The sequence below is a fragment of the Heloderma suspectum genome, chromosome 10 (genome assembly GCF_057233095.1).
Source record: "Heloderma suspectum isolate Gila_16-S chromosome 10, 16-S_ref, whole genome shotgun sequence".
Classification (NCBI taxonomy): Eukaryota; Metazoa; Chordata; class Lepidosauria; order Squamata; family Helodermatidae; genus Heloderma; species Heloderma suspectum.
In genome coordinates this window covers 35,493,533-35,518,614 of record NC_139467.1, presented here as the reverse complement: position 1 = coordinate 35,518,614, position 25,082 = coordinate 35,493,533, and the positions used below count along the sequence as shown (strand labels likewise).

At 48.0% G+C, this 25,082-nt stretch overlaps 1 protein-coding gene across 1 annotated transcript; it reads right to left on the bottom strand.

Annotated features, from left to right (window-relative positions):
• Positions 1-1,020: 1,020 nt before the first annotated feature.
• On the bottom strand, positions 1,021-24,153 carry FUCA1 (alpha-L-fucosidase 1). The gene is made up of 8 exons (XM_084815933.1): positions 23,751-24,153; positions 12,710-12,844; positions 12,450-12,587; positions 10,168-10,273; positions 9,021-9,221; positions 6,954-7,144; positions 5,330-5,429; positions 1,021-2,982 (listed from the first exon to the last, which is right to left on the bottom strand). Exons 1-8 carry the CDS (start codon positions 24,125-24,127, stop codon positions 2,842-2,844), a joined length of 1,389 nt encoding a protein of 462 aa, XP_084672059.1. The 5' UTR covers positions 24,128-24,153; the 3' UTR covers positions 1,021-2,841.
• Positions 24,154-25,082: the final 929 nt, after the last annotated feature.

The following is a 25,082-nucleotide window of genomic DNA, read 5'->3' as shown; positions in this document are numbered from 1 at the left end:
TCAGCATCTGTCCTTCCAATGAGCACTCAGGGTTGATTTCCTTTAGGATGGACTGATTTGACCTCCTTGCAGTCCAGTTTAAGTTAAGTTAAATAAGCAGGGTGACAATATGCAGCCTTGTTGTACTCCTTTCCCAATTTTGAACCACTCGGTTGTTCCATGTCTGGTTCTTACTGTTGCTTCTTGACCCTCGTACAGGTTTCTCAGGAGACAGGTAAGGTGGTCTGGTACTCCCATCACTTTAAGAATTTGCCACAGTTTGTTGTGATCCACACAATCAAAGGCTTTAGCGTAGTCAATGAAGCAGAAATAGACGTTTTTCTGGAATTCTCTTGCTTTCTCCATGATCCAGCGAATGTTGGCGATTTGATCTCTAGTTCCTCTGCCTCTTCGAAACCCAGCTTGTACTTCCGGTAGTTCTCGGTTCGCACACTGCTGAAGCCTAGCTTGTAGGATTTTGAGCATCACCTTGCTGGCATGTGAAATGAACGCAATTGTGCGGTAGTTTGAACACTCTTCGGCATTGCCCTTCTTTGGAATTGGAACGTAAACTGACCTTTTCCAGTCTTGTGGCCACTGTTGAGTGTTCCAAATTTGTTGGCATATTGAGTGCAGCACTTTAACAGCATCATCTTTTAGGATTTTAAATAGCTCAGCTGGAATACTGTCATCTCCGCTAGCTTTGTTGTTAGTAATGCTTCCTAAGGCCCACTTGACTTCACTCTCTAGGATGTCCGGCTCAAGTTCAGTGACCGCACTATCATGGCTATCATGGCAGGCTATAAATTGAGTAAATAAACACTACAGGGATAATCACACTGGGCTAGATTAAGGGTTCTGAATTGTTGAGGTAACAGTTGTGAAGCACTTTGAGCATTTCAAATATGTTGATTACCACAGTATGCTATCAGCCCAGTCCTAATTACTAATGGTTGCCTACAAATAGATCTTGCCCCGCTCCTACCCATTTTGTTTCCACTACTCATTTGTTGATATGCCTTGTATTAAGATCAATGCAATGTGTTCATTTTAATTCCAATGTTTATTTTTTTGAAAAACTGATTATTTGAACTCATATGAAAACCCCGAGAAAAGGCACTGTGATTGATACACTGCAGAATCACACATCAGATGGTTCAATCTAGCTGTTTTAAAAAATAATTCAGTATCAGATTTACATGCCAAGCTGTACAGAAAGTGTTCCTTTCTGAAATAGAGCTACAATCCATCCTCTGAATTTCTCATTCCTCGCCTTGCCTCATGCCACCACTGGTATGATGGGCCATTTGATTGGAGCGGAACAAAGGGGAAATTACTTGCCATAACCGCTAAATGACTGCGAGACAATCCTTACACACCCTGGACAGGTCAACTGCATTTCTTAATCCCCTTTCTCCATAGTCCAGTGGCTAAGCTGAGGATGACATCATTCCACATGCCAAGTAATCCACTGCTACGGACCCCTTGCAGGGTCATCATTTCAGGCAGAAACCTCATGCCTTGTATTCAGGTCTAGCCCTGCTCAATCTTTAAGGGATGTGTTTGGGGCCATTATTTTGGACCTCCCAGCCAGAAATATTTTGTGCTCAGAAACCATTTGTTCTCAAAGCAAGGAGTCATGTGTGCCCCACTTGCATGGTTAGCTTCCACTTTTGGAGCACAAGAGCTTCATTTTTTATGCTTTATGTTATAAAGGGAGCTAAGGAAAACTGGATGACAGATGAGGAGCTCACAGGGAATGTTTCCATTCTGACATGGTCATGCCTATGGAAATATACAGAAGGCAGGCTGAAATGTATAGCTTAAGGAACCTAGTGCAACAATATTAATTACCTGGATCCTTCAAGATAACATTCCTCATTTGAAGGTATGAATGCATAACAAAGGCAAGAGGACCAGCTCTGTATGCTATTTAGGTGGGACCCATACAGGTATTTTTTATAGATATATGTAACTTTCGCTGGATGCAAATCTAGTCCTAGACACTCATTCCAAGAGTGTCCTGCTCCTGTTTTATTTGGGCTCTCGTTCACCTTGTCCAACAAGCAAGCTTGCATAATGTCAGAATCCTGAAAACATGATGTTCATGTCATAACTTCAACGCTTTCCAAGAACAATGTTGTTTTTGTTCCCCTCAAGTTACCACAACAATTGAGAAAGCCTGGCACTTGATTTCCTATTGCCCCACAACTGTGGTGTATTAATGGCTTGTGACCAGCAACTAGTCAATTCTGTGCTCGCTTTGCCATCCAACCTTGCTTGTTTGTGAGCTCAGCTTCAAGGCTGCTCCATTCTATCTCAAGCGAAAAAAACTTTGTGGAAACTTTCAAGGTTATAACCACCTGAAGCACGTACAAGAAAGTGCTTAGGCATGGGTGCCTCCTATGCCCAAGCAGATGTGCACCCTGAGCTGGCTGCTGAAAAGAAATTGTAATGGAGACTTGCTCCACTTCAACTGAGTCTAGCTGCTATTTTGTATTCAAGTTTTGTCCCACTCATTGAAACTCAAAACAGCCTAAGATATTTCCCTGAGAAGTCAACGTAGACTGTTCTCATTCCATGTAAGTGATGTTTAACATATTACAGCAGAGTTTTGGACATGTGTATCAGGAAAGTTAAATCCTGCTAGGAGGATGTCCATTCTTCAGTCCTTCCCTATTAAAATGTAAAAGCTGAGGATTGATAAAGTGCAAAGTTTTCATTTAACTGCAGATCCTGTCATTTAGGCCCATCCCATTCCAAATCTGTTCATGCCACTAATTACTGCAGCATCAACATTTCCATCTTTAAGAGAGAATGAAAATGTAACAAGAATTCCTCGGTTCCCCTCCAGCTTCACCATCATTCTACTCCAACTAGCTTGAGAGTCCAGCCATGCTGCAGAGGGAGAAGGGAAGGAGTTGTCAACGGCAGCACGATCTGCAGTCCTTTGTCTGGTAATATCTGCCACTTCAAAGGTTCAGAGAACCCCAGCATAGTCACCTAAAAGGAAGAGGAAACAAAAGCTGGTGATCTACTGCTTTATACAAAACACATTCTAAGATACTAAGCTGGTTAATACAGACAATGGTCACCATATGATAGCCTGAAGGAGCATATGGGACCACCCAAGGGGCTCACAACCTGGCCAGTACTGTATGCTGTGATTGCACAAGTTTTAGCAGCCACAATTCTAGCTGGGCCATGTGCTGACTGGTGAGAGTTTATGTTCTCCGATGCCACTGCTTGAAGCCTACCAGTTGTTTCAAACAACTCACTGTTTTCAAACCAATCAGGACTAGGGCAGGAGCATTGCCCAGGACAAAGCATGGTAATTTCAGAAACATCCTCTGCTTAACAGAGAAGGGTTAGAGTTCTCTCAGGTCATCAGTGTGGATGGTACTACGGTTAACAGCAACTTGCGCATGATTGATTTTACAAATCAATTTACAAATCAACTTTTACAAAATGGTTGCAGTTAGGAAAATACAAAGGAAGACAAATTTTGAACTTTTTTAATGCTTAGAAAAGCCTACCCCCTCCTTTCGATGCCAATGAGTACAAAACTACACCTGCTTCCTTCCAAAGGAGAGGACATAACCCAACTGTATAGCTTGACTGTATGTCAGAAAATGGAGCAGTAAAGGTTATTACAGAGCAGAGGGTAGACCATATCCATAGGATGCAAGAGGAACCAAACAACATTCTCATGGAGAAATGTTTAAAGATGTGAATTCCATTCTCAGACTGTTTATCAACAGCAACTTAGAGAGCAATCCTATGGCTACTAGGCAATGTCTACAGGGCCACAGAACTTTTTGGTTTCTGGGAACTGAGCTTGGTTCCCAGAAAACTTGCTCCCCCCTCCCCTACTGCCTCGTAGGCAGCACGGTTCTTGCCAGTCTCTGCGCTTGGAAATTGAGTGTGGAGAGGATGAAAAGGGTGTGTTCCTGGGGAGACCGTGGAAGCCTCTTTACGAGACTTCCTATGTGCCACGCAGCCTCCCATTCCAATGTCCCCAGCTAGATGTGTGAAATCCCGTGGCTACCTGAAAATGCAGGGCAGCCAGAGCACAGAGGAAAGGATTCCCTCCATGCTCTAGCCACTCTGCATTGGATAGGTGTCAGCTTCCGAGTTCAGAGGCTGACGTCAATCACCATAGGATTGTGCTCTTGGTCTATTATAGGAATAGTTTGGCAAGTACCCAACTATGATGGCCCTTCTAAGGTAGTTTCATATGTTCACTTGCTGACCATGACATTAACTGCTGGCAAATACTGCCCACAGGTTATTCAAGTTTCTACCAGAGACATAAAATATATTCTTCCACCGCAGGCCCTCCAGAAACAGCAAAAACATCCAGAGCACAGATGAAGATACTAAACACCACCACCCTTGACTCGGTTGGAGCCCTGAGAACTGCACCAGCATGAGAGAGCGGACCATGGGAGGGATCAGCTGCTGCAAGCTCTAAGAAATCTGGTTGCTAGTCTCTTAACTTTGTTTTCCTGGTTGTTATTCTCTTAACTGCTGTTGCAGTTCATTGTGTTTATTAAAGCCTTAATGCATAGGAAAATTTAGTTTATTGAGCTCTGGTTTACACACTACTGAAAATAATTGATACTGTGTTGTAATATTTGATTTTGCTTATTTTGTAATTAATTTGAAATATTATGTTAGTATTAGTGAATGAAACGTTTATGCTTGTAATGATGTATTGGTATGCTTTTTTGTTGTTGTATTGCTGTTCTGTTCGCTGCTTTGGGCACTTTTTGTGGAAAAGCGGATGATGAAAAGAGGCTAAGGGTTTAAAGCCCTAAGTAACTTGGGACCTGGGTACCTTAAGGATAGTCTTCTTCCATGTGTTCCTACCCACATATTCCACTTCACAGATGAGTCCCTGCTCTAGGTTCCTCAGCTATCAGAGACCCAGAAGGGTAGCAAGAAGTAGGGCCTTGTTTGCTGGTGGAAGCCACCCTGTGGAATGACCTCCTAATTGAGATTTGCTAAGCTCTACCACTTTTAAACTTTCAGGCATCTGTTTAAAGCTATTTTCCTTTTGTGTCTTCAGCTGGAATTTTAGGGGGCTTTTATGAGCTGCTGTTTCTGTTGAGTTTGGAATTTTGAAAAACGAAATTAGGATTTTTTATGATGGGTTTAATGCATTTTGAGGATTTGGTTTTACTGTGATATAATTTACTGTTGTGAGCAGCTTTTAATTTCTTTGTGGGGAAAAATGGGAATAAGGTTTAAAAAAATAAAATAAAATTAGGACTGTCAGGATTTCTCAAAGGTCACCAGGTCCTAAGGCAGATCATTTCCAAAACTACTTATGTTTCCCTCTCCTTACTTGAATGCTTGCAGTGGTGACAGGTGATGAAAGTATCAGCATGCTGTCTTCTGGCCAGGTCAAGAAAATAGCATAGACAGTTGCTCCCTTTGAAGTGTACCTGGGAGAATACAAGGCAAAACACTTGAGTTGTGAACAGCTGTATGAAAATACTGAAGCAGAGACAAAGCATCCATCTTTTGAGGGAGCACCACACTTTCACGTGCTATGCTGGGCACAGCTGAAGGCCAGTCTATAGAGCTCTTGGCTTTTCTCACACACTGGGTCTGCTCAGCCATGAGTGATGAAAGCCTCAACGTTTATCCTTACACACACCTTGTAAAAGCAAACATTGCATTATAATCCGTCCTTGTTTTTCCAACTGCTGCCGTCAGCTACATGGTGATGGGACTGGCAGTGGCCTGTGCAAAACTTTCCATTCGTTTCCTTTGCATGGATATTTTTTAAAATGTTCTCTAATCCTTCATGACTTTCAGAATAGGTATTCTCTCATCCCTTCCTTTACTGAAGATTTAACTTACCACCACCTCACAGCTGGCCTAGCATTATAAACTTCCTTGGATCACTGGTGGAAAGCCCACTATAAATCCTTTAAAGAAATACAATACTAATATAAAAGCCTTCAATTCAAGGTTGAATTACCTTTAAAATAAAATAAAGGCAAACAAGACAGTTTCAGATGCCATAATTTAGTCCAAGCCTTCTCAATAAGTAGCCCAAGTCAATAAGAAAATGATTAATTTGGACCTCAAACCTCCATGGGCTTTGTATACTGAATGACTAAAGACAGCTCTAGTGTACAAACAAATATTTTTACACCTAACTAACAATAATCTGTCCTTTGCTATGGTGAAGTCCCTTATGCCAAGGGTGAGCAGAAGGTAGATCTAGATGTTTTGGTAGATCTCTGGGTGATTTCCAGCAGATCAGCAAGGACATCCAGCTCCCAATGATTTAATAATAGCAGCAACAAACTGACCTTCCTAAATTATACTGCTGAAATGAAGAAAGCTTGGGGTAACCTGGAGTGAACTTTGTTTGGAAAGCCTGCAAGCTCCTTTCAATTCTGCTACTCAAAACTAATTCTTGAGTTCTACATGTAGCTCAGAATTCTTTAGTTCTAAGTGTATGTATTTTGCACCAGGCTCTGGTTGGCAGATTTTGGAGTGTTAGGAAAAAAAAAGATCCTGCAAGCCTCAAGTCTGCCTACCACTGCCTTATACTTCAATTTCTTTTAAAGTGTTGTAGCACATCCTGCTTTTCTGAAAGAAAGATTCCACTTTCCCACCACCTTGGGGAAAATAATATCTAGGTAATTACAGCTTAAATGAGATGTTAACTGGAAGTTTTTTCGTACTTGCCTTTGCTGAATTTGCACAAGATGCTACAAAAGGAATTTTGCATAAATATGCCAATTTCTAAAGGGGCTCCAGAACACTAGTCTCATTAAGACCAAATATATTTGGAAATTCACTTGGAACTTAAAGCATATTTTCGTAGTCCCAGTCATACTGATGCCTCCCCCTGCTCCTATTCAAGTAACACCACATCTACACTTAATATTAGAGGCTACCTGCCCCCATCTCCAAGAAGGAGCCACCCATCTGGATTAGTTTTACCATACCAGGTGCTCTCTGTGCAATTCTCCTTTTGTACCCTCCACGGCTTCGATTCATAAATGGCCTCCCCATTAATGCTCAGCCACGACCCAAGCGCCAGGAGCCTCTCTTGGAAGATTGGAGCGATCACCCCTTCTTTAGTGGGCCCCACATTGAGAAGATAGTTTCCTCCATAACTCACAGTCTGCACAAGTTCCTGTGGTGAAGGCAGGGACAGAACATGAAAGTGCTTTATGTCAGGAGGGAAAAAAACATTCCTAAAGAGAAACATGAAAACCATCAGTACGTATGGCTTATCTAGTCCAGCCCCTTACACTGAGGAAGGATACTCTATAACAGCATTCCCTATCATCCCCAGCCAGTATAGCCACCACATGATGGGAGTTTTAGTCCAACATGTCTGGAGGGCATCTGGTTGGGGAAGGCTGCTCTAGACAACCTACACAGGCACCTGCTTACCTTTTCCTTGACAGATTTCAGTGAAGGAAATTCCATAAGCTCACAATGTTGTTCTTCTGCTTACCTGCTTCTATAACTAGGAATTTTGCCACAACGTTTAGGTCAAGTCTAGTTTTGAAATTTAGACTTTTGTTTTGTTGGCCTGAGAGCTCAGATGGACTCTAGCGCCATGAGGGTAAACAAATGAGTTTAAGGACTAGAGGAACAAATCAAATAGACATTATATTTGAGGAGAAAACAGTACGTCCATTACAAACGCTTTTTAAAAAGAAAAACGAATTACAAATAATGATTCTCCAGTATTATACCCTTATAATGCAAATTCTTATACTTAACAAAAGAGGACAATTTCCCCCTAAATTAGATAAAACACATTCCTTTTTTAATGGGTTGGAATCAGACTTTGACTGAAGGGGGGGAGACGAGTAGGTTTCTAATACTAAACTCAAACTATTTCTGCTGCTACCAAAAGGCAAATTATCTGATTTGCAACTCCAAACTACTCTACCTCAATATTTAACAATATAGTAGGAGGGCTCACATTGTAATATGTGCCCTGCTGTCTTCGCAGTAACTTCAATAAATTGATTCCAATGATCATTTGCAAATGGACTTTATCAAACATATAAATATCCTGCACACTTGTGTTGACACTTCTAACATTTATAAATAATTTTAAAGATTCAGTTGGGTTTTTAATATAAGCCAAAAGGAGGAGGAAACAGCCAATCCCAGCAGGTGTGGTGGTGATGCCTCTCCTGTTCATTACCTTCCAGCATAGGAAATTCATTACTGTTCATGGACATTTTATCTTACACATCCCCTGGGCAAGGTGGCAGAGACATTCTCAGCTGTTCCAGCAATAGGATGAATGATCATGGCTTTGCCTGGCTTGCTCTCTTTCCGGTAGTCATTTGAGGTAGTAGGAGGCAGCAGTTTGGGGTGGTTATTGTTTCAGACATTCAGGGAGCAATCCTATGGCCGCTAGTCAGCAGCTAGATGGCCATAGGATACGGCGGTTTCCAAGAACCGACCTCAGAGCACGCGCTCCGAGGTTGGTTCCCTGAGAACCGACCTTCTTCCCTCCCGCGCTGCCTCACAGGCAGCTCAGAACAGCCCCGCGCTCAGAAGAGGAGCGCGGAGCAGCGAAAACAGAGCATTCCGGGGCAGGGAAGGCGGAAATGCTGGTACGACACATCCAACATGTTGTCCGGCAGCTGCTTCCCCCACTCCGCCTTCCCATGGCTAGGCAGCCGAAATCAGCTGTCTAGCCGCAAATGCAGAGCAGCTGAAGCGCGGAGGGGATGATCCCCTCCTCGCTTCTCCTGCCCTGCTTTGGATAGGTGGTCGCCTCCGAGTTCGGAGGTGGCTGCCTATCCTGGTAGGATTGCTCCCTCAGTCAAGTCAAGTCTGAATGTGCTAATGGCATAATGTCAAGATCATCTGTAATCTGTTCCCCATCAGGTTGGTTTCCTAAAGAATGTGGCTTACTCTGGCTAGGCCCAAGGCTCAATTCAAGCCTCTCTCTTGTTGCTGCAACCCCCTGGCAACTCTTTGCAAGCCTTGGCTGAGCTGCTAGTCCTTGGTCTTTGTTTACACACCACAGTGCTCACCCGAATGATGCTGGCCTCATCCATGAGTTCACTGACTTGCATGTTGCTTCGATACCCCCAGGAATTCTGGTCAATAGAGTCGCACATCTCCCACTTGTGGGCCGGCAAAATGCCAGGCTTGTATTTATCTTGACAGTTATAGTAGCCTCCATGGTGGCAGGAGCAATTGACGCCCCATCGATCGTTCACCACAACCGTGTCCTACGAAGAGAGATCCACAAGGAAGAATTAAAGCCATTTTGCCTTATGTTACAATCCTTTGGCAATACTTACGAGCTTGAAAAGGGAAAGGTTCAGGGCCTCTCCTCACTAGTAGGCCTGAAATGCTCCAAATAAAACATAGTTTGGAGCCAGTTCTGCAACTTGAATTTAGAGAGAAGCAGGGACAAATGTGAGAATTTTTACCTGGATTTAGCTAAAACTAGGAGCGGCCTCAGGAGTTGGATGAAACAGCTGTTCTCTGGGAATCTAAGGCAGGATCAGCAGCTCTGCTATCTGCCTGTAGACATTTTATTTGCTTTTTTCCTGCTTATTTGTAAATAACAGACATTACATAGATACCATGTGCTGGCTGGATCCATAGTCAAGCCTAACTTTCACATTGATTTCAATGGTACCTAAGTACAACTAACTTAGTCCCAAAAGTCTCTAGTACTCTCAGCCAAAGAAAACATAGCTATTCAGCACTGCCCCTGGACTCCTCACTGTTTGGGGAAGTATGACGTGCATAAGAATATACAAGTTAACGGCAGGCCTTCCATTCACACTGTATTTCCAACATGGCCCTTGGTGTTACCCATTTCCAGCATGGGCTTTGATGTTACCACAGTGCACACTCAAGGCCCAAGAACAGTCTCAGACATTAGGTGGGGAGACAGCAAGAGCAAGTGATTTGTACTTCTGTGCTTCCCACACTTCTCTGTAATACCTAGAGTGAAATGTCTGCATTCTGCTATCATCAGTTGCATAAGCTGAGCCAATGCCAGGAACAACTGAGCATCGCACCGCAGACGGCTGAGAAAGAGATGGAAGTTCCACTTTGGACATTACAAAGAATTTTACAGTCCCAACTATTTAATCTCAATTGCAAGAAAATAGGGGGGAAAAGCTCCCGATTGGCCAGTGAATCTGAAGGAAATTCAAATACCTTGACTGGACTGTCGTTGTAAAGCCAGGCGAGGAAAGAGGTCGAGTTCCAGTAAGTATCAGGAGCCTCCCAGTCTCCATCAGACCAAATGAGATCCGGCTTGTATCTTACATGAAGATTAACAAAACCAGAAGATTTAGCAGTACAACTGTGTCCTAATCATTGGTCTTTCTGCTGAGATGAGACCTTAGTGACGGGTTTCCCCCATGTTTATGTTGCTGTAGCATATTAACAAAACAAACAATTTATATTTCACTTTTCTTCACTAAGTGTACTCATGCGTTATACTTGTTTAAAAACTATCGGAAGGGGAGAAAAAGCTATAGTGCAAGTGTGATGTAGTGGCCCAAATGTTGGGATTGCATATAGGAAACCTACATTATTTCTGCAAAAATTGTGGAGTATTCTGAACATCAGAGTAACATTTTATACATGACAAATTGACAGGGCCGTAAAAGTGCTGAAGCTTGACAAGAGCACACAGTGAGGTACGGTATACAGAACTCAGCTTTTGGGAAGCCACAACTTCTCATTTCTGACATGGTCTCTAGCCCGTTTGCCTGTAAAATATGCTTGAAAGTCTGTCAGAAAGGCCTGCTGAACTCCCAGAAGCCAGCATGGCAAATAGCAAGGCCCACATTTCCACTTGCCACCCTTGCCCTCTGGTGCAATCTTCCTCTCTATCCTGGAGCTGGGGAAGGGGCAGGCATCATCTTCTCAGTTATGCTAAGCTATGGAGGCCTCAGAATGATGGCAGGGCAGATACCTGCCGCCACCACACCTGTGCCCCCGCATCAACTTCAAACTAGAGAATGTTGAAACTGTTTTGGCATATGCATGTGAAGATGCTGAAGAACCTCAGCCACCTACCACCGAAAGAGGCCCAGCCTTCCTCTCTGGCTCTGGAGAATGCTGGGCCTGGCTCCCTGGGCAGCCAAGGCACTGTGTGCACATAGGCAGCACCCAGTCTTTAGGGACATTACATGGGATCAAATGGAATTAACCACCAGCTAACTGCAGCTAGCTCATGTATTGCAGCATGTTGGAAGTTTCCCAGACGACTTCCTTTATGAGACTGCTTTAACTGAATTTGGACAAAAGCTCTTATGACTGAGCTCATCTATTATAGCAGGGGTGGACAACTTGTGGCTCTCCAGATGTTTGACCTTCAATTCCTATCAGCCCAATTGTGAGGGATGATGGGAGTTGTAGACCAAAACATCTGGAGGGCCAGAAGTTGCCCACTCTGTACTAGAGGAAGGTTAAAGAACCTCAACAGATAAATGTATTCAAAAGCAGATTTGTCAATTACTAGAATATTTAACTTTCAAACATTATTCTTCCTTTTATGGAATATGTACTTTATTATGCTGTTCAATTTGTATCAGGTTCCTAAATAAGAGCTTTTTTAAAAAAAAAAAGGCTTGTGACAAAGGTTCGTATAATCAAAACAATGGTTTTCCCAGTAGTAACGTATGGCTGTGAGAGCTGGACTATAAGGAAGGCTGAGCGCCGAAGAATAGATGCTTCCGAACTGTGGTGCTGGAGAAGACTCTTACGAGTCCCCTGGACTGCAAGGAGGTCAAATCAGTCCATCCTAAAGGAAATCAACCCTGACTGCTCATTGGAAGGACAGATACTGAAGCTGAAGCTCAAATATTTTGGCCACCTAATGCGAAGAGAAAACTCACTGGAAAAGACCCTGATGCTGGGAAAGATCGGAGGCAAAAAGAGACGGGGATGGCAGAGGATGAGATGGCTAGATAGCATCACCGATGCAATAAATATGAACTTGAGCACACTCTGGGAGAGAGCGGAGGACAGGAAGGCCTGGCGTGCTATGGTCCATGGAGTCACGAAGAGTTGGACACGACTTAATGACTGAACAATAACAACTGGTTCTTTTGAGTTTTAAAACTAGGCAAGAAGTCAGAAAAATATTACTGATCTATCACATTTTTATCCTGCCTTTCTTCCAAGAAGTTCATGGTAGTACACATCAAGTTATTCCATTTGATCCTCATAACAACCCTCTGAAGTAGTTTAGGCCGACAGATAGTGATCTAGTTCAGATGTAATAGCTAAGCTATAGTTTAGCTATCAGGAACATGGTGGTACAGTGTTGGATCATGGCCAAGGAGGCCTATATAACTCTGCAAAGCACTTTAGACACCAAGTGCTGCGCATTTACTTGAAAACCCCATTTTGTTCAATGGGGCTTAGTAGGGAGCAAGTATGCATGGGATTGCAGTTTAGGCTGTTTGCGAGTTTTTCACTCTTACCTTAAAACAAGTTCGTAAAGCTCTGGCAGAGTCTTCTCAGAGACAAAAAACTGGCTCTTGAAGCAATTTTTTTTGTCCAATACATACAGTGGATTAAACCATTCAAAGAGGGAATGGTAGAGTCCATAGTATATATTCCTGAAGAATAAACAAAGGGGAAAATAAAGTCATAGAATTAGATAGGTCGAGAAGTCATCAGAGGGCTAGCCCCATCCACCATCATGATCCTCCACGCCGCACCATTTAGCTCACATAGCTACCTTTTTCTGAGAGCATCCCCCAGTTCAGCCACTAAGTCTCGATGGGGTCCCACATCCACTGAATTCCAGTTCCAGGACACGGGAGACCCCCAGTTGGTGAAGCCTTCATGATGCTTCGTGGTAAACACCACATATCTGTAGGCACCAAAGACAGATTCAGAAGGGAACACATCCAAAATATTCTCATGGATGAGGTTGGTGAAGGCTGAACCAAGGGTCTGTCTTGTTTGTTAAAACGTTAGAGAAATTCTAGAAAATGCTGCCAAGATGATATCCCCACTCTGGATTAGTAAATCTGAAATCACTGCTACATTTTGGGCTAATGAAAATTAAAGTGAAATCCATCCATAAAATGTCCTCAAATATAATTTGTAATGTTATGTAGTAATCCATCCACACCAGCAGCACTTGGTGGCAAACTGGGCGTTAATTAACCCACGATTCGCAGAGATATGCGTCACACACGAGCTGCTTCCAGTTTGCAGCAACAACTGCATAGGTTGTTAGCAGGACTTCCAGACCCGGACTGTTTGGGTTATTTGTGGGTTAAACAACCCAAAGTTAACCTAAGAACAAATCATTTGTAGGTTGTTGTTGCAAACCAGAAGTGGCTCGCAAGCTGCACAGATCATGGCTTAATGATTAGCCACCGAATGATGCCGTTATATGCAAACCAGGCACTGTGGGTAATGCTTCTATTCAGCCTTTTCCCGAGATACACATCATGCAATAAAAGTATTTTAATGCAATTGAACATATATATTCTACACAGCATTATTACTGTATGTAATATGTAATGACTTACTATGCCATATATGCCAGTATTACGGAGCAAAATGTACATAGCATGATTCTTATATTATAATTTGTAAATGCTATGTAGTAATAAGGTAAATTATTAATAATGTCAGGCATAGCAAACACAGCATTTATATTTTAGCTGTGATAATACTATGTAATAAAAAGGTATGTAATATACTGGTGTCATGTTTTTGCTATTATGTATATTGCCCTGACTCATAAACTGAAGGATGACTCAAACTGAATAAATAACAAAATAAATAATATCACACCAGTACTGCTGCTATTAAATAATAATGCTATGTAAAAACAACAGCCTTGTGACACCCTAAAGACTAAAAATGTATTTTGACTAAGCTTCTGTGGACTGCACCACATTTTATCAAATGCAAAGAGTGTTATCCCAACTTCCAGGTATGTATACGGAACTTTTCCACTGCTTCCCCCATCCTCTGGTTTTTGTACCATCTAGCCTGATGAAGAAATCCAGAGAACTCAAATGCTTGCACATTTTTGTGGCATTTTGGTTGGTCTTAATAACAGTATTGTCTAACTGTGGATTTTGGATTTTCCCCCTCATGGACAAGCAGGGCTACCTTTACTTTTCTTTTCTTTTTTTAAAAACACACAAGACATAATTAGTCTTTTAAGGTGCCAGAATACTCTTTCCAGAGGGATAGCTGTATTAGTCTTTTGTAGTAAAAACAAAGAACTCAACCAAGCTTTGTGAATGTGGTTGTGAATGGCAACAATTAAGGTAATCATTACTGTTGGTGCTGTTCTGCATTTTAATTCTCTCTGGCAAGTGTTTATATTTCCCACCTACTCCCATATGAAAGGGATATTTCCACGAAAATTTATGACAGAATACATTTGTTAACTTTAAGGTGCCACGAAACTCTTTGTTGTTTGGACATTATTCTTCGAAGGTTTTGCTACAAGTGGCTAACACCGCTACCCCACTGGAAGCCGTTGCTATGTAAAGGGTAGTATCCAATGTTGGCCCAACATAAAGTAGACCCAATAAAATGAATATGAGTTCTGGCTAACTCAAACCTCATTCATTTCACTGAGACTACTCTAATGTAAGGGCTTTTCTACATGAGGCATTTATTGTGCATTTGTCATTCCCAACTCCCAGTTGTTTACACGCTCTTTAGACGATGTCATGAACCTCCAGTTTCACTTCTGTGTCTAAAGGGCACTTTCGGTGAGTTCTCTAAGAGAAAGGAAAACCCAGTATTTAATTGCAGAAGTGAAAGAAAACTCCCCTCCGTTGTGTATTTGCGCTATTCTGCACAGTGGCATCCAGAGGTTATGTAGCAGAAAAGCAGGAAAGGAAACAGAACCAAAAGTAGATGCAGTGAATTGACAGCCTGTCTAGAAAAGCTGTCTCAACGTAGCTAACTCAAGCCTTCTTCACTGCAGTCAGTCCGGTCCCACTCAAGCCTCCTTCCTTTCAGTCAGTCCAGTCCACTCCCACTCAAGCCTCCTTCCTTTCAGTCAGTCCAGTCCAGTCCCACTCAAGCCTCCTTCCTTTCAGTCAGTCCAGTCCAGTCCCACTCAAGCCTCCTTCCTTTCAGTCAGTCCAGTCCAGTCCCACTCAAGCCTCCTTCCTTTCAGTCAGTCCAGTCCAGTCCCACTCAAGCCTCCTTCCTTTCAGTCAGTCCAGTCCAGTCCCACTCAAGCCTCCTTCCTTTCAGTCAGTCCAGTCCAGTCCAGTCCAGTCCCGTCCCACTCAAGCCTCCTTCCTTTCAGTCAGTCCAGTCCAGTCCCACTCAAGCCTCCTTCCTTTCAGTCAGTCAGTCAGTCCAGTCCAGTCCAGTCCAGTCCCACTCAAGCCTCCTTCCTTTCAGTCAGTCCAGTCCAGTCCAGTCCAGTCCCACTCAAGCCTCCTTCCTTTCAGTCAGTCCAGTCCAGTCCAGTCCAGTCCAGTCCCACTCAAGCCTCCTTCCTCTCAGTCCAGTCCAGTCCCACTCAAGCCTCCTTCCTTTCAATCCAGTCCACTCCCACTCTAGCCTCCTTCCCTCCCTTCAGTCCACTCCCACTCTAGCCTCCTTCCCTCCCTTCAGTCCACTCCCACTCAAGCCTCCTTCCTTTCAATCCAGTCCACTCCCACTCTAGCCTCCTTCCCTCCCTTCAGTCCACTCCCACTCTAGCCTCCTTCCCTCCCTTCAGTCCAGTCCCACTCAAGCCTCCTTCCTTTCAGTCAGTCCAGTCCAGTCCAGTCCAGTCCCACTCAAGCCTCCTTCCTTTCAGTCAGTCCAGTCCAGTCCAGTCCAGTCCCACTCAAGCCTCCTTCCCTTCAGTCAGTCAAGTCCACTCCAACTCAAGCCTCCTTCCCTTCAGTCAGTCAGTCTAGTCCCACTCAAGCCTCCTTCCCTTCAGTCAGTCTAGTCCCACTCAAGCCTCCTTCCCTTCAGTCAGTCTAGTCCCACTCAAGCCTCCTTCCCTTCAGTCAGTCTAGTCCCACTCAAGCCTCCTTCCCTTCAGTCAGTCTAGTCCCACTCAAGCCTCCTTCCCTTCAGTCAGTCTAGTCCCACTCAAGCCTCCTTCCCTTCAGTCAGTCAAGTCCACTCCAACTCAAGCCTCCTTCCCTTCAGTCAGTCAAGTCCACTCCAACTCAAGCCTCCTTCCCTTCAGTCAGTCAAGTCCACTCCAACTCAAGCCTCCTTCCTTTCAGTCAGTCAGTCTAGTCCCACTCAAGCCTCCTTCCCTTCAGTCAGTCTAGTCCCACTCAAGCCTCCTTCCCTTCAGTCAGTCTAGTCCACTCCAACTCAAGCCTCCTTCCCTTCAGTCAGTCTAGTCCACTCCAACTCAAGCCTCCTTCCCTTCAGTCAGTCAAGTCCACTCCAACTCAAGCCTCCTTCCTTTCAGTCAGTCTAGTCCCACTCAAGCCTCCTTCCCTTCAGTCAGTCATGTCCCACTCAAGCCTCCTTCCCTTCAGTCAGTCATGTCCCACTCAAGCCTCCTTCCCTTCAGTCAGTCAGTCATGTCCCACTCAAGCCTCCTTCCCTTCAGTCAGTCAGTCTAGTCCCACTCAAGCCTCCTTCCCTTCAGTCAGTCTAGTCCCACTCAAGCCTCCTTCCCTTCAGTCAGTCTAGTCCCACTCAAGCCTCCTTCCCTTCAGTCAGTCTAGTCCCACTCAAGCCTCCTTCCCTTCAGTCAGTCTAGTCCCACTCAAGCCTCCTTCCCTTCAGTCAGTCTAGTCCCACTCAAGCCTCCTTCCCTTCAGTCAGTCTAGTCCCACTCAAGCCTCCTTCCCTTCAGTCAGTCTAGTCCCACTCAAGCCTCCTTCCCTTCAGTCAGTCTAGTCCCACTCAAGCCTCCTTCCCTTCAGTCAGTCTAGTCCCACTCAAGCCTCCTTCCCTTCAGTCAGTCTAGTCCCACTCAAGCCTCCTTCCCTTCAGTCAGTCTTGTCCCACTCAAGCCTCCTTCCCTTCAGTCAGTCTAGTCCCACTCAAGCCTCCTTCCCTTCAGTCAGTCATGTCCCACTCAAGCCTCCTTCCCTTCAGTCAGTCTAGTCCACTCCAACTCAAGCCTCCTTCCCTTCAGTCAGTCTAGTCCCACTCAAGCCTCCTTCCCTTCAGTCAGTCTAGTCCCACTCAAGCCTCCTTCCCTTCAGTCAGTCTAGTCCCACTCAAGCCTCCTTCCCTTCAGTCAGTCATGTCCCACTCAAGCCTCCTTCCCTTCAGTCAGTCTAGTCCCACTCAAGCCTCCTTCCCTTCAGTCAGTCAAGTCCACTCCAACTCAAGCCTCCTTCCTTTCAGTCAGTCAGTCTAGTCCCACTCAAGCCTCCTTCCCTTCAGTCAGTCTAGTCCCACTCAAGCCTCCTTCCCTTCAGTCAGTCTAGTCCCACTCAAGCCTCCTTCCCTTCAGTCAGTCTAGTCCTACTCAAGCCTCCTTCCCTTCAGTCAGTCAGTCTAGTCCTACTCAAGCCTCCTTCCCTTCACTCAGTCAGTCTAGTCCCACTCAAGCCTCCTTCCCTTCACTCAGTCAGTCTAGTCCCACTCAAGCCTCCTTCCCTTCAGTCAGTCTAGTCCCACTCAAGCCTCCTTCCCTTCAGTCAGTCTAGTCCCACTCAAGCCTCCTTCCCTTCAGTCAGTCTAGTCCCACTCAAGCCTCCTTCCCTTCAGTCAGTCTAGTCCCACTCAAGCCTCCTTCCCTTCAGTCAGTCTAGTCCCACTCAAGCCTCCTTCCCTTCAGTCAGTCTAGTCCCACTCAAGCCTCCTTCCCTTCAGTCAGTCTAGTCCCACTCAAGCCTCCTTCCCTTCAGTCAGTCTAGTCCCACTCAAGCCTCCTTCCCTTCAGTCAGTCTAGTCCCGCTCAAGCCTCCTTCCCTTCAGTCAGTCCAGTCCCGCTCAAGCCTCCTTCCCTTCAGTCAGTCTAGTCCCGCTCAAGCCTCCTTCCCTTCAGTCAGTCTAGTCCCACTCAAGCCTCCTTCCCTTCAGTCAGTCAGTCTAGTCCTACTCAAGCCTCCTTCCCTTCACTCAGTCAGTCTAGTCCCACTCAAGCCTCCTTCCCTTCAGTCAGTCTAGTCCTACTCAAGTCTCCTTCCCTTCAGTCAGTCAGTCTAGTCCCACTCAAGCCTCCTTCCCTTCACTCAGTCAGTCTAGTCCCACTCAAGCCTCCTTCCCTTCAGTCAGTCTAGTCCCACTCAAGCCTCCTTCCCTTCAGTCAGTCTAGTCCCACTCAAGCCTCCTTCCCTTCAGTCAGTCTAGTCCCACTCAAGCCTCCTTCCCTTCAGTCAGTCTAGTCCACTCCAACTCAAGCCTCCTTCCCTTCAGTCAGTCTAGTCCCACTCAAGCCTCCTTCCCTTCAGTCAGTCTAGTCCCACTCAAGCCTCCTTCCCTTCAGTCAGTCTAGTCCCACTCAAGCCTCCTTCCCTTCAGTCAGTCTAGTCCCACTCAAGCCTCCTTCCCTTCAGTCAGTCTAGTCCCACTCAAGCCTCCTTCCCTTCAGTCAGTCTAGTCCCGCTCAAGCCTCCTTCCCTTCAGTCAGTCCAGTCCCGCTCAAGCCTCCTTCCCTTCAGTCAGTCATGTCCCACTCAAGCCTCCTTCCCTTCAGTCAGTCAAGTCCACTCCAACTCAAGCCTCCTTCCCTTCAGTCAGTCTAGTCCCACTCAAGCCTCCTTCCCTTCAGTCAGTCATGTCCCACTCAAGCCTCCTTCCCTTCAGTCAGTCTAGTCCCACTCAAGCCTCCTTCCCTTCAGTCAGTCATGTCCCACTCAAGCCTCCTTCCCTTCAGTCAGTCTAGTCCACTCCAACTCAAGCCTCCTTCCCTTCAGTCAGTCTAGTCCCACTCAAGCCTCCTTCCCTTCAGTCAGTCTAGTCCCACTCAAGCCTCCTTCCCTTCAGTCAGTCCAGTCCCACTCAAGCCTCCTTCCCTTCAGTCAGTCAAGTCCACTCCAACTCAAGCCTCCTTCCCTTCAGTCAGTCCAGTCCCGCTCTAGCCTCCTTCCCTTCAGTCAGTCATGTCCCACTCAAGCCTCCTTCCCTTCAGTCAGTCAAGTCCACTCCAACTCAAGCCTCCTTCCTTTCAGTCAGTCAGTCTAGTCCCACTCAAGCCTCCTTCCCTTCAGTCAGTCATGTCCCACTCAAGCCTCCTTCCCTTCAGTCAGTCAAGTCCACTCCAACTCAAGCCTCCTTCCCTTCAGTCAGTCTAGTCCCACTCAAGCCTCCTTCCCTTCAGTCAGTCAAGTCCACTCCAACTCAAGCCTCCTTCCCTTCAGTCAGTCCAGTCCCGCTCAAGCCTCCTTCCCTTCAGTCAGTCTAGTCCCACTCAAGCCTCCTTCCCTTCAGTCAGTCAAGTCCACTCCAACTCAAGCCTCCTTCCCTTCAGTCAGTCTAGTCCCACTCAAGCCTCCTTCCCTTCAGTCAGTCCAGTCCCGCTCAAGCCTCCTTCCCTTCAGTCAGTCAAGTCCACTCCAACTCAAGCCTCCTTCCCTTCAGTCAGTCTAGTCCCACTCAAGCCTCCTTCCCTTCAGTCAGTCAAGTCCACTCCAACTCAAGCCTCCTTCCCTTCAGTCAGTCTAGTCCCACTCAAGCCTCCTTCCCTTCAGTCAGTCAAGTCCACTCCAACTCAAGCCTCCTTCCCTTCAGTCAGTCCAGTCCCGCTCAAGCCTCCTTCCCTTCAGTCAGTCATGTCCCACTCAAGCCTCCTTCCCTTCAGTCAGTCAAGTCCACTCCAACTCAAGCCTCCTTCCTTTCAGTCAGTCAGTCTAGTCCCACTCAAGCCTCCTTCCCTTCAGTCAGTCATGTCCCACTCAAGCCTCCTTCCCTTCAGTCAGTCAAGTCCACTCCAACTCAAGCCTCCTTCCCTTCAGTCAGTCTAGTCCCACTCAAGCCTCCTTCCCTTCAGTCAGTCAAGTCCACTCCAACTCAAGCCTCCTTCCCTTCAGTCAGTCCAGTCCCGCTCAAGCCTCCTTCCCTTCAGTCAGTCATGTCCCACTCAAGCCTCCTTCCCTTCAGTCAGTCAAGTCCACTCCAACTCAAGCCTCCTTCCCTTCAGTCAGTCTAGTCCCACTCAAGCCTCCTTCCCTTCAGTCAGTCAAGTCCACTCCAACTCAAGCCTCCTTCCCTTCAGTCAGTCTAGTCCCACTCAAGCCTCCTTCCCTTCAGTCAGTCAAGTCCACTCCAACTCAAGCCTCCTTCCCTTCAGTCAGTCTAGTCCCACTCAAGCCTCCTTCCCTTCAGTCAGTCAAGTCCACTCCAACTCAAGCCTCCTTCCCTTCAGTCAGTCAAGTCCACTCCAACTCAAGCCTCCTTCCCTTCAGTCAGTCCAGTCCCACTCAAGCCTCCTTCCCTTCAGTCAGTCCAGTCCCACTCAAGCCTCCTTCCCTTCAGTCAGTCCAGTCCCACTCAAGCCTCCTTCCCTTCAGTCAGTCCAGTCCCACTCAAGCCTCCTTCCCTTCAGTCAGTCTAGTCCCACTCAAGCCTCCTTCCCTTCAGTCAGTCCAGTCCCACTCAAGCCTCCTTCCCTTCAGTCAGTCCAGTCCCACTCAAGCCTCCTTCCCTTCAGTCAGTCCAGTCCCACTCAAGCCTCCTTCCCTTCAGTCAGTCCAGTCCCACTCAAGCCTCCTTCCCTTCAGTCAGTCTAGTCCCACTCAAGCCTCCTTCCCTTCAGTCAGTCTAGTCCCACTCAAGCCTCCTTCCCTTCAGTCAGTCAGTCTAGTCCCACTCAAGCCTCCTTCCCTTCAGTCAGTCTAGTCCCACTCAAGCCTCCTTCCCTTCAGTCAGTCTAGTCCCACTCAAGCCTCCTTCCCTTCAGTCAGTCCAGTCCCACTCAAGCCTCCTTCCCTTCAGTCAGTCCAGTCCCACTCAAGCCTCCTTCCCTTCAGTCAGTCCAGTCCCACTCAAGCCTCCTTCCCTTCAGTCAGTCCAGTCCCACTCAAGCCTCCTTCCCTTCAGTCAGTCCAGTCCCACTCAAGCCTCCTTCCCTTCAGTCAGTCCAGTCCCACTCAAGCCTCCTTCCCTTCAGTCAGTCCAGTCCCACTCAAGCCTCCTTCCCTTCAGTCAGTCCAGTCCCACTCAAGCCTCCTTCCCTTCAGTCAGTCCAGTCCCACTCAAGCCTCCTTCCCTTCAGTCAGTCTAGTCCCACTCAAGCCTCCTTCCCTTCAGTCAGTCTAGTCCCACTCAAGCCTCCTTCCCTTCAGTCAGTCATGTCCCACTCAAGCCTCCTTCCCTTCAGTCAGTCATGTCCCACTCAAGCCTCCTTCCCTTCAGTCAGTCCAGTCCCACTCAAGCCTCCTTCCCTTCAGTCAGTCCAGTCCCACTCAAGCCTCCTTCCCTTCAGTCAGTCCAGTCCCACTCAAGCCTCCTTCCCTTCAGTCAGTCCAGTCCCACTCAAGCCTCCTTCCCTTCAGTCAGTCCAGTCCCACTCAAGCCTCCTTCCCTTCAGTCAGTCCAGTCCCACTCAAGCCTCCTTCCCTTCAGTCAGTCATGTCCCACTCAAGCCTCCTTCCCTTCAGTCAGTCAGTCTAGTCCCACTCAAGCCTCCTTCCCTTCAGTCAGTCTAGTCCCACTCAAGCCTCCTTCCCTTCAGTCAGTCTAGTCCCACTCAAGCCTCCTTCCCTTCAGTCAGTCTAGTCCCACTCAAGCCTCCTTCCCTTCAGTCAGTCCAGTCCCACTCAAGCCTCCTTCCCTTCAGTCAGTCCAGTCCCACTCAAGCCTCCTTCCCTTCAGTCAGTCCAGTCCCACTCAAGCCTCCTTCCCTTCAGTCAGTCCAGTCCCACTCAAGCCTCCTTCCCTTCAGTCAGTCCAGTCCCACTCAAGCCTCCTTCCCTTCAGTCAGTCCAGTCCCACTCAAGCCTCCTTCCCTTCAGTCAGTCCAGTCCCACTCAAGCCTCCTTCCCTTCAGTCAGTCCAGTCCCACTCAAGCCTCCTTCCCTTCAGTCAGTCCAGTCCCACTCAAGCCTCCTTCCCTTCAGTCAGTCTAGTCCCACTCAAGCCTCCTTCCCTTCAGTCAGTCTAGTCCCACTCAAGCCTCCTTCCCTTCAGTCAGTCCAGTCCCACTCAAGCCTCCTTCCCTTCAGTCAGTCCAGTCCCACTCAAGCCTCCTTCCCTTCAGTCAGTCCAGTCCCACTCAAGCCTCCTTCCCTTCAGTCAGTCCAGTCCCACTCAAGCCTCCTTCCCTTCAGTCAGTCCAGTCCCACTCAAGCCTCCTTCCCTTCAGTCAGTCATGTCCCACTCAAGCCTCCTTCCCTTCAGTCAGTCATGTCCCACTCAAGCCTCCTTCCCTTCAGTCAGTCTAGTCCCACTCAAGCCTCCTTCCCTTCAGTCAGTCTAGTCCCACTCAAGCCTCCTTCCCTTCAGTCAGTCTAGTCCCACTCAAGCCTCCTTCCCTTCAGTCAGTCTAGTCCCACTCAAGCCTCCTTCCCTTCAGTCAGTCTAGTCCCACTCAAGCCTCCTTCCCTTCAGTCAGTCCAGTCCCACTCAAGCCTCCTTCCCTTCAGTCAGTCCAGTCCCACTCAAGCCTCCTTCCCTTCAGTCAGTCCAGTCCCACTCAAGCCTCCTTCCCTTCAGTCAGTCCAGTCCCACTCAAGCCTCCTTCCCTTCAGTCAGTCCAGTCCCACTCAAGCCTCCTTCCCTTCAGTCAGTCCAGTCCCACTCAAGCCTCCTTCCCTTCAGTCAGTCCAGTCCCACTCAAGCCTCCTTCCCTTCAGTCAGTCCAGTCCCACTCAAGCCTCCTTCCCTTCAGTCAGTCCAGTCCACTCCAACTCAAGCCTCCTTCCCTTCAGTCAGTCCAGTCCCACTCAAGCCTCCTTCCCTTCAGTCAGTCTAGTCCCACTCAAGCCTCCTTCCCTTCAGTCAGTCATGTCCCACTCAAGCCTCCTTCCCTTCAGTCAGTCTAGTCCCACTCAAGCCTCCTTCCCTTCAGTCAGTCTAGTCCCACTCAAGCCTCCTTCCCTTCAGTCAGTCTAGTCCCACTCAAGCCTCCTTCCCTTCAGTCAGTCATGTCCCACTCAAGCCTCCTTCCCTTCAGTCAGTCATGTCCCACTCAAGCCTCCTTCCCTTCAGTCAGTCTAGTCCACTCCAACTCAAGCCTCCTTCCCTTCAGTCAGTCTAGTCCCACTCAAGCCTCCTTCCCTTCAGTCAGTCTAGTCCCACTCAAGCCTCCTTCCCTTCAGTCAGTCTAGTCCCACTCAAGCCTCCTTCCCTTCAGTCAGTCCAGTCCCACTCAAGCCTCCTTCCCTTCAGTCAGTCCAGTCCCACTCAAGCCTCCTTCCCTTCAGTCAGTCCAGTCCCACTCAAGCCTCCTTCCCTTCAGTCAGTCCAGTCCCACTCAAGCCTCCTTCCCTTCAGTCAGTCCAGTCCCACTCAAGCCTCCTTCCCTTCAGTCAGTCTAGTCCCACTCAAGCCTCCTTCCCTTCAGTCAGTCATGTCCCACTCAAGCCTCCTTCCCTTCAGTCAGTCTAGTCCCACTCAAGCCTCCTTCCCTTCAGTCAGTCATGTCCCACTCAAGCCTCCTTCCCTTCAGTCAGTCTAGTCCCACTCAAGCCTCCTTCCCTTCAGTCAGTCTAGTCCCACTCAAGCCTCCTTCCCTTCAGTCAGTCTAGTCCACTCAAGCCTCCTTCCCTTCAGTCAGTCTAGTCCCACTCAAGCCTCCTCCCCTTCAGTCAGTCCACTCTACCTACGGCTAGCACTGGATACCACCCCTGAAGATCGCCGCGGAGCCGCCGCAGCCGCGCCTCCCCCCTCGCGCCTGTGCCGGACGGGCGAGGCGAGGCGGGGCGGCTGACCTGGCGCCGGCCTGCTGGAAGAGGCTCGCCCACTGCTCCGGCTGGAAGTCCCTGGCGGTGAAGCGGGGCGCGAAGTCGGCGTAGGTGGTGCCGGGCGGGAAGCGCGCGCGCACGAAGAGCTCGTAGTCGGGCAGGCGAGCGCCCTGCCAGTGCCACCAGAACCACTCGGAGCCCCACGCCGGCACCGAGAAGACGCCCCAGTGCACGAACACGCCGACCTTGGCGGCGTCGAACCAGCAGGGCAGCGGCCGCGAGTCCAGGCTGGCCCAGTCGGGGGTGTAGCGCCGCGCGGGCGCCGGGGCGGACGACGACGGCTCCCGCAGGAGCAGGAGCAGCACCGACAGGAAGCGCGCACCGCCGAGCGCGACGGCCGCCATTTCCTTCCCCTCAGCGGCCTCGCTCTGCCGCCGCGCCCATTGGCCGCTCCCGGCCAATGGCGGCCTCGCTTCCGCGTGCGTGCGTGCGTGCGTGCGTGCACAATCATAACAAGAAGAAGAAGAAGAAGCGCGTGAGGGGATGACCGGTGAGCGAGGCGCGAGCACGGCTCGGCAGGCGCTCGGGGTCACGTGCTACGCCTGGTAAACGTGCGCGGGCGGGAGAGAGCGAGCGAGCACGTGGGGGCGCGCGCGCGCGCTTCAGGACGCCGGGGGCTGGCTGCCGACAGTCGATAGCGCAGTGGAATGAGCAAAACAAAAGCAGGCTCTCTCTCTCTCTCTCTCTCTCTCTCTCTCTCGCGCGCGCTTGTTCGTGTGTTTGTGTGTGTGTGTGTGTGTGTGGTGGGGTGGAAGACAGGAGTGGAGATCGAGCACACACGTGGAGGTCCGCTTCAGAACAGAGGAGGTTGCCAACAGCGCAGTGAAATGAGCAAAACTAAAGCAGGCTCTCACTAACGTGTATATGTGTGTGTGTGTGTGCGTGTGAGGGGTGGGATGGAAGACAGGAGTGGAGATCGAGCACACACGTGGAGGTCCGCTTCAGAACAGAGGAGGCTGCCAACAGCGCAGTGAAATGAGCAAAACTAAAGCAGGCTCTCACTAACGTGTATATATGTGTGTGTGTGAGGGGTGGGATAGAAGACAGGAGTGGAGATCGAGCACACATGTGGAGGTCCGCTTCAGAACAGAGGAGGCTGCCAACAGCGCAGTGAAATGAGCAAAACTAAAGCAGGCTCTCGCTAACGTGTGTGTGTGTGTGTGTGTGTGTGTGTGAGGGGTGGGATGGAAGACAGGAGTGGAGATCGAGCACACACGTGGAGGTCCGCTTCAGAACAGAGGAGGATGCCAACAGCGCAGTGAAATGAGCAAAACTAAAGCAGGCTCTCACTAACGTGTA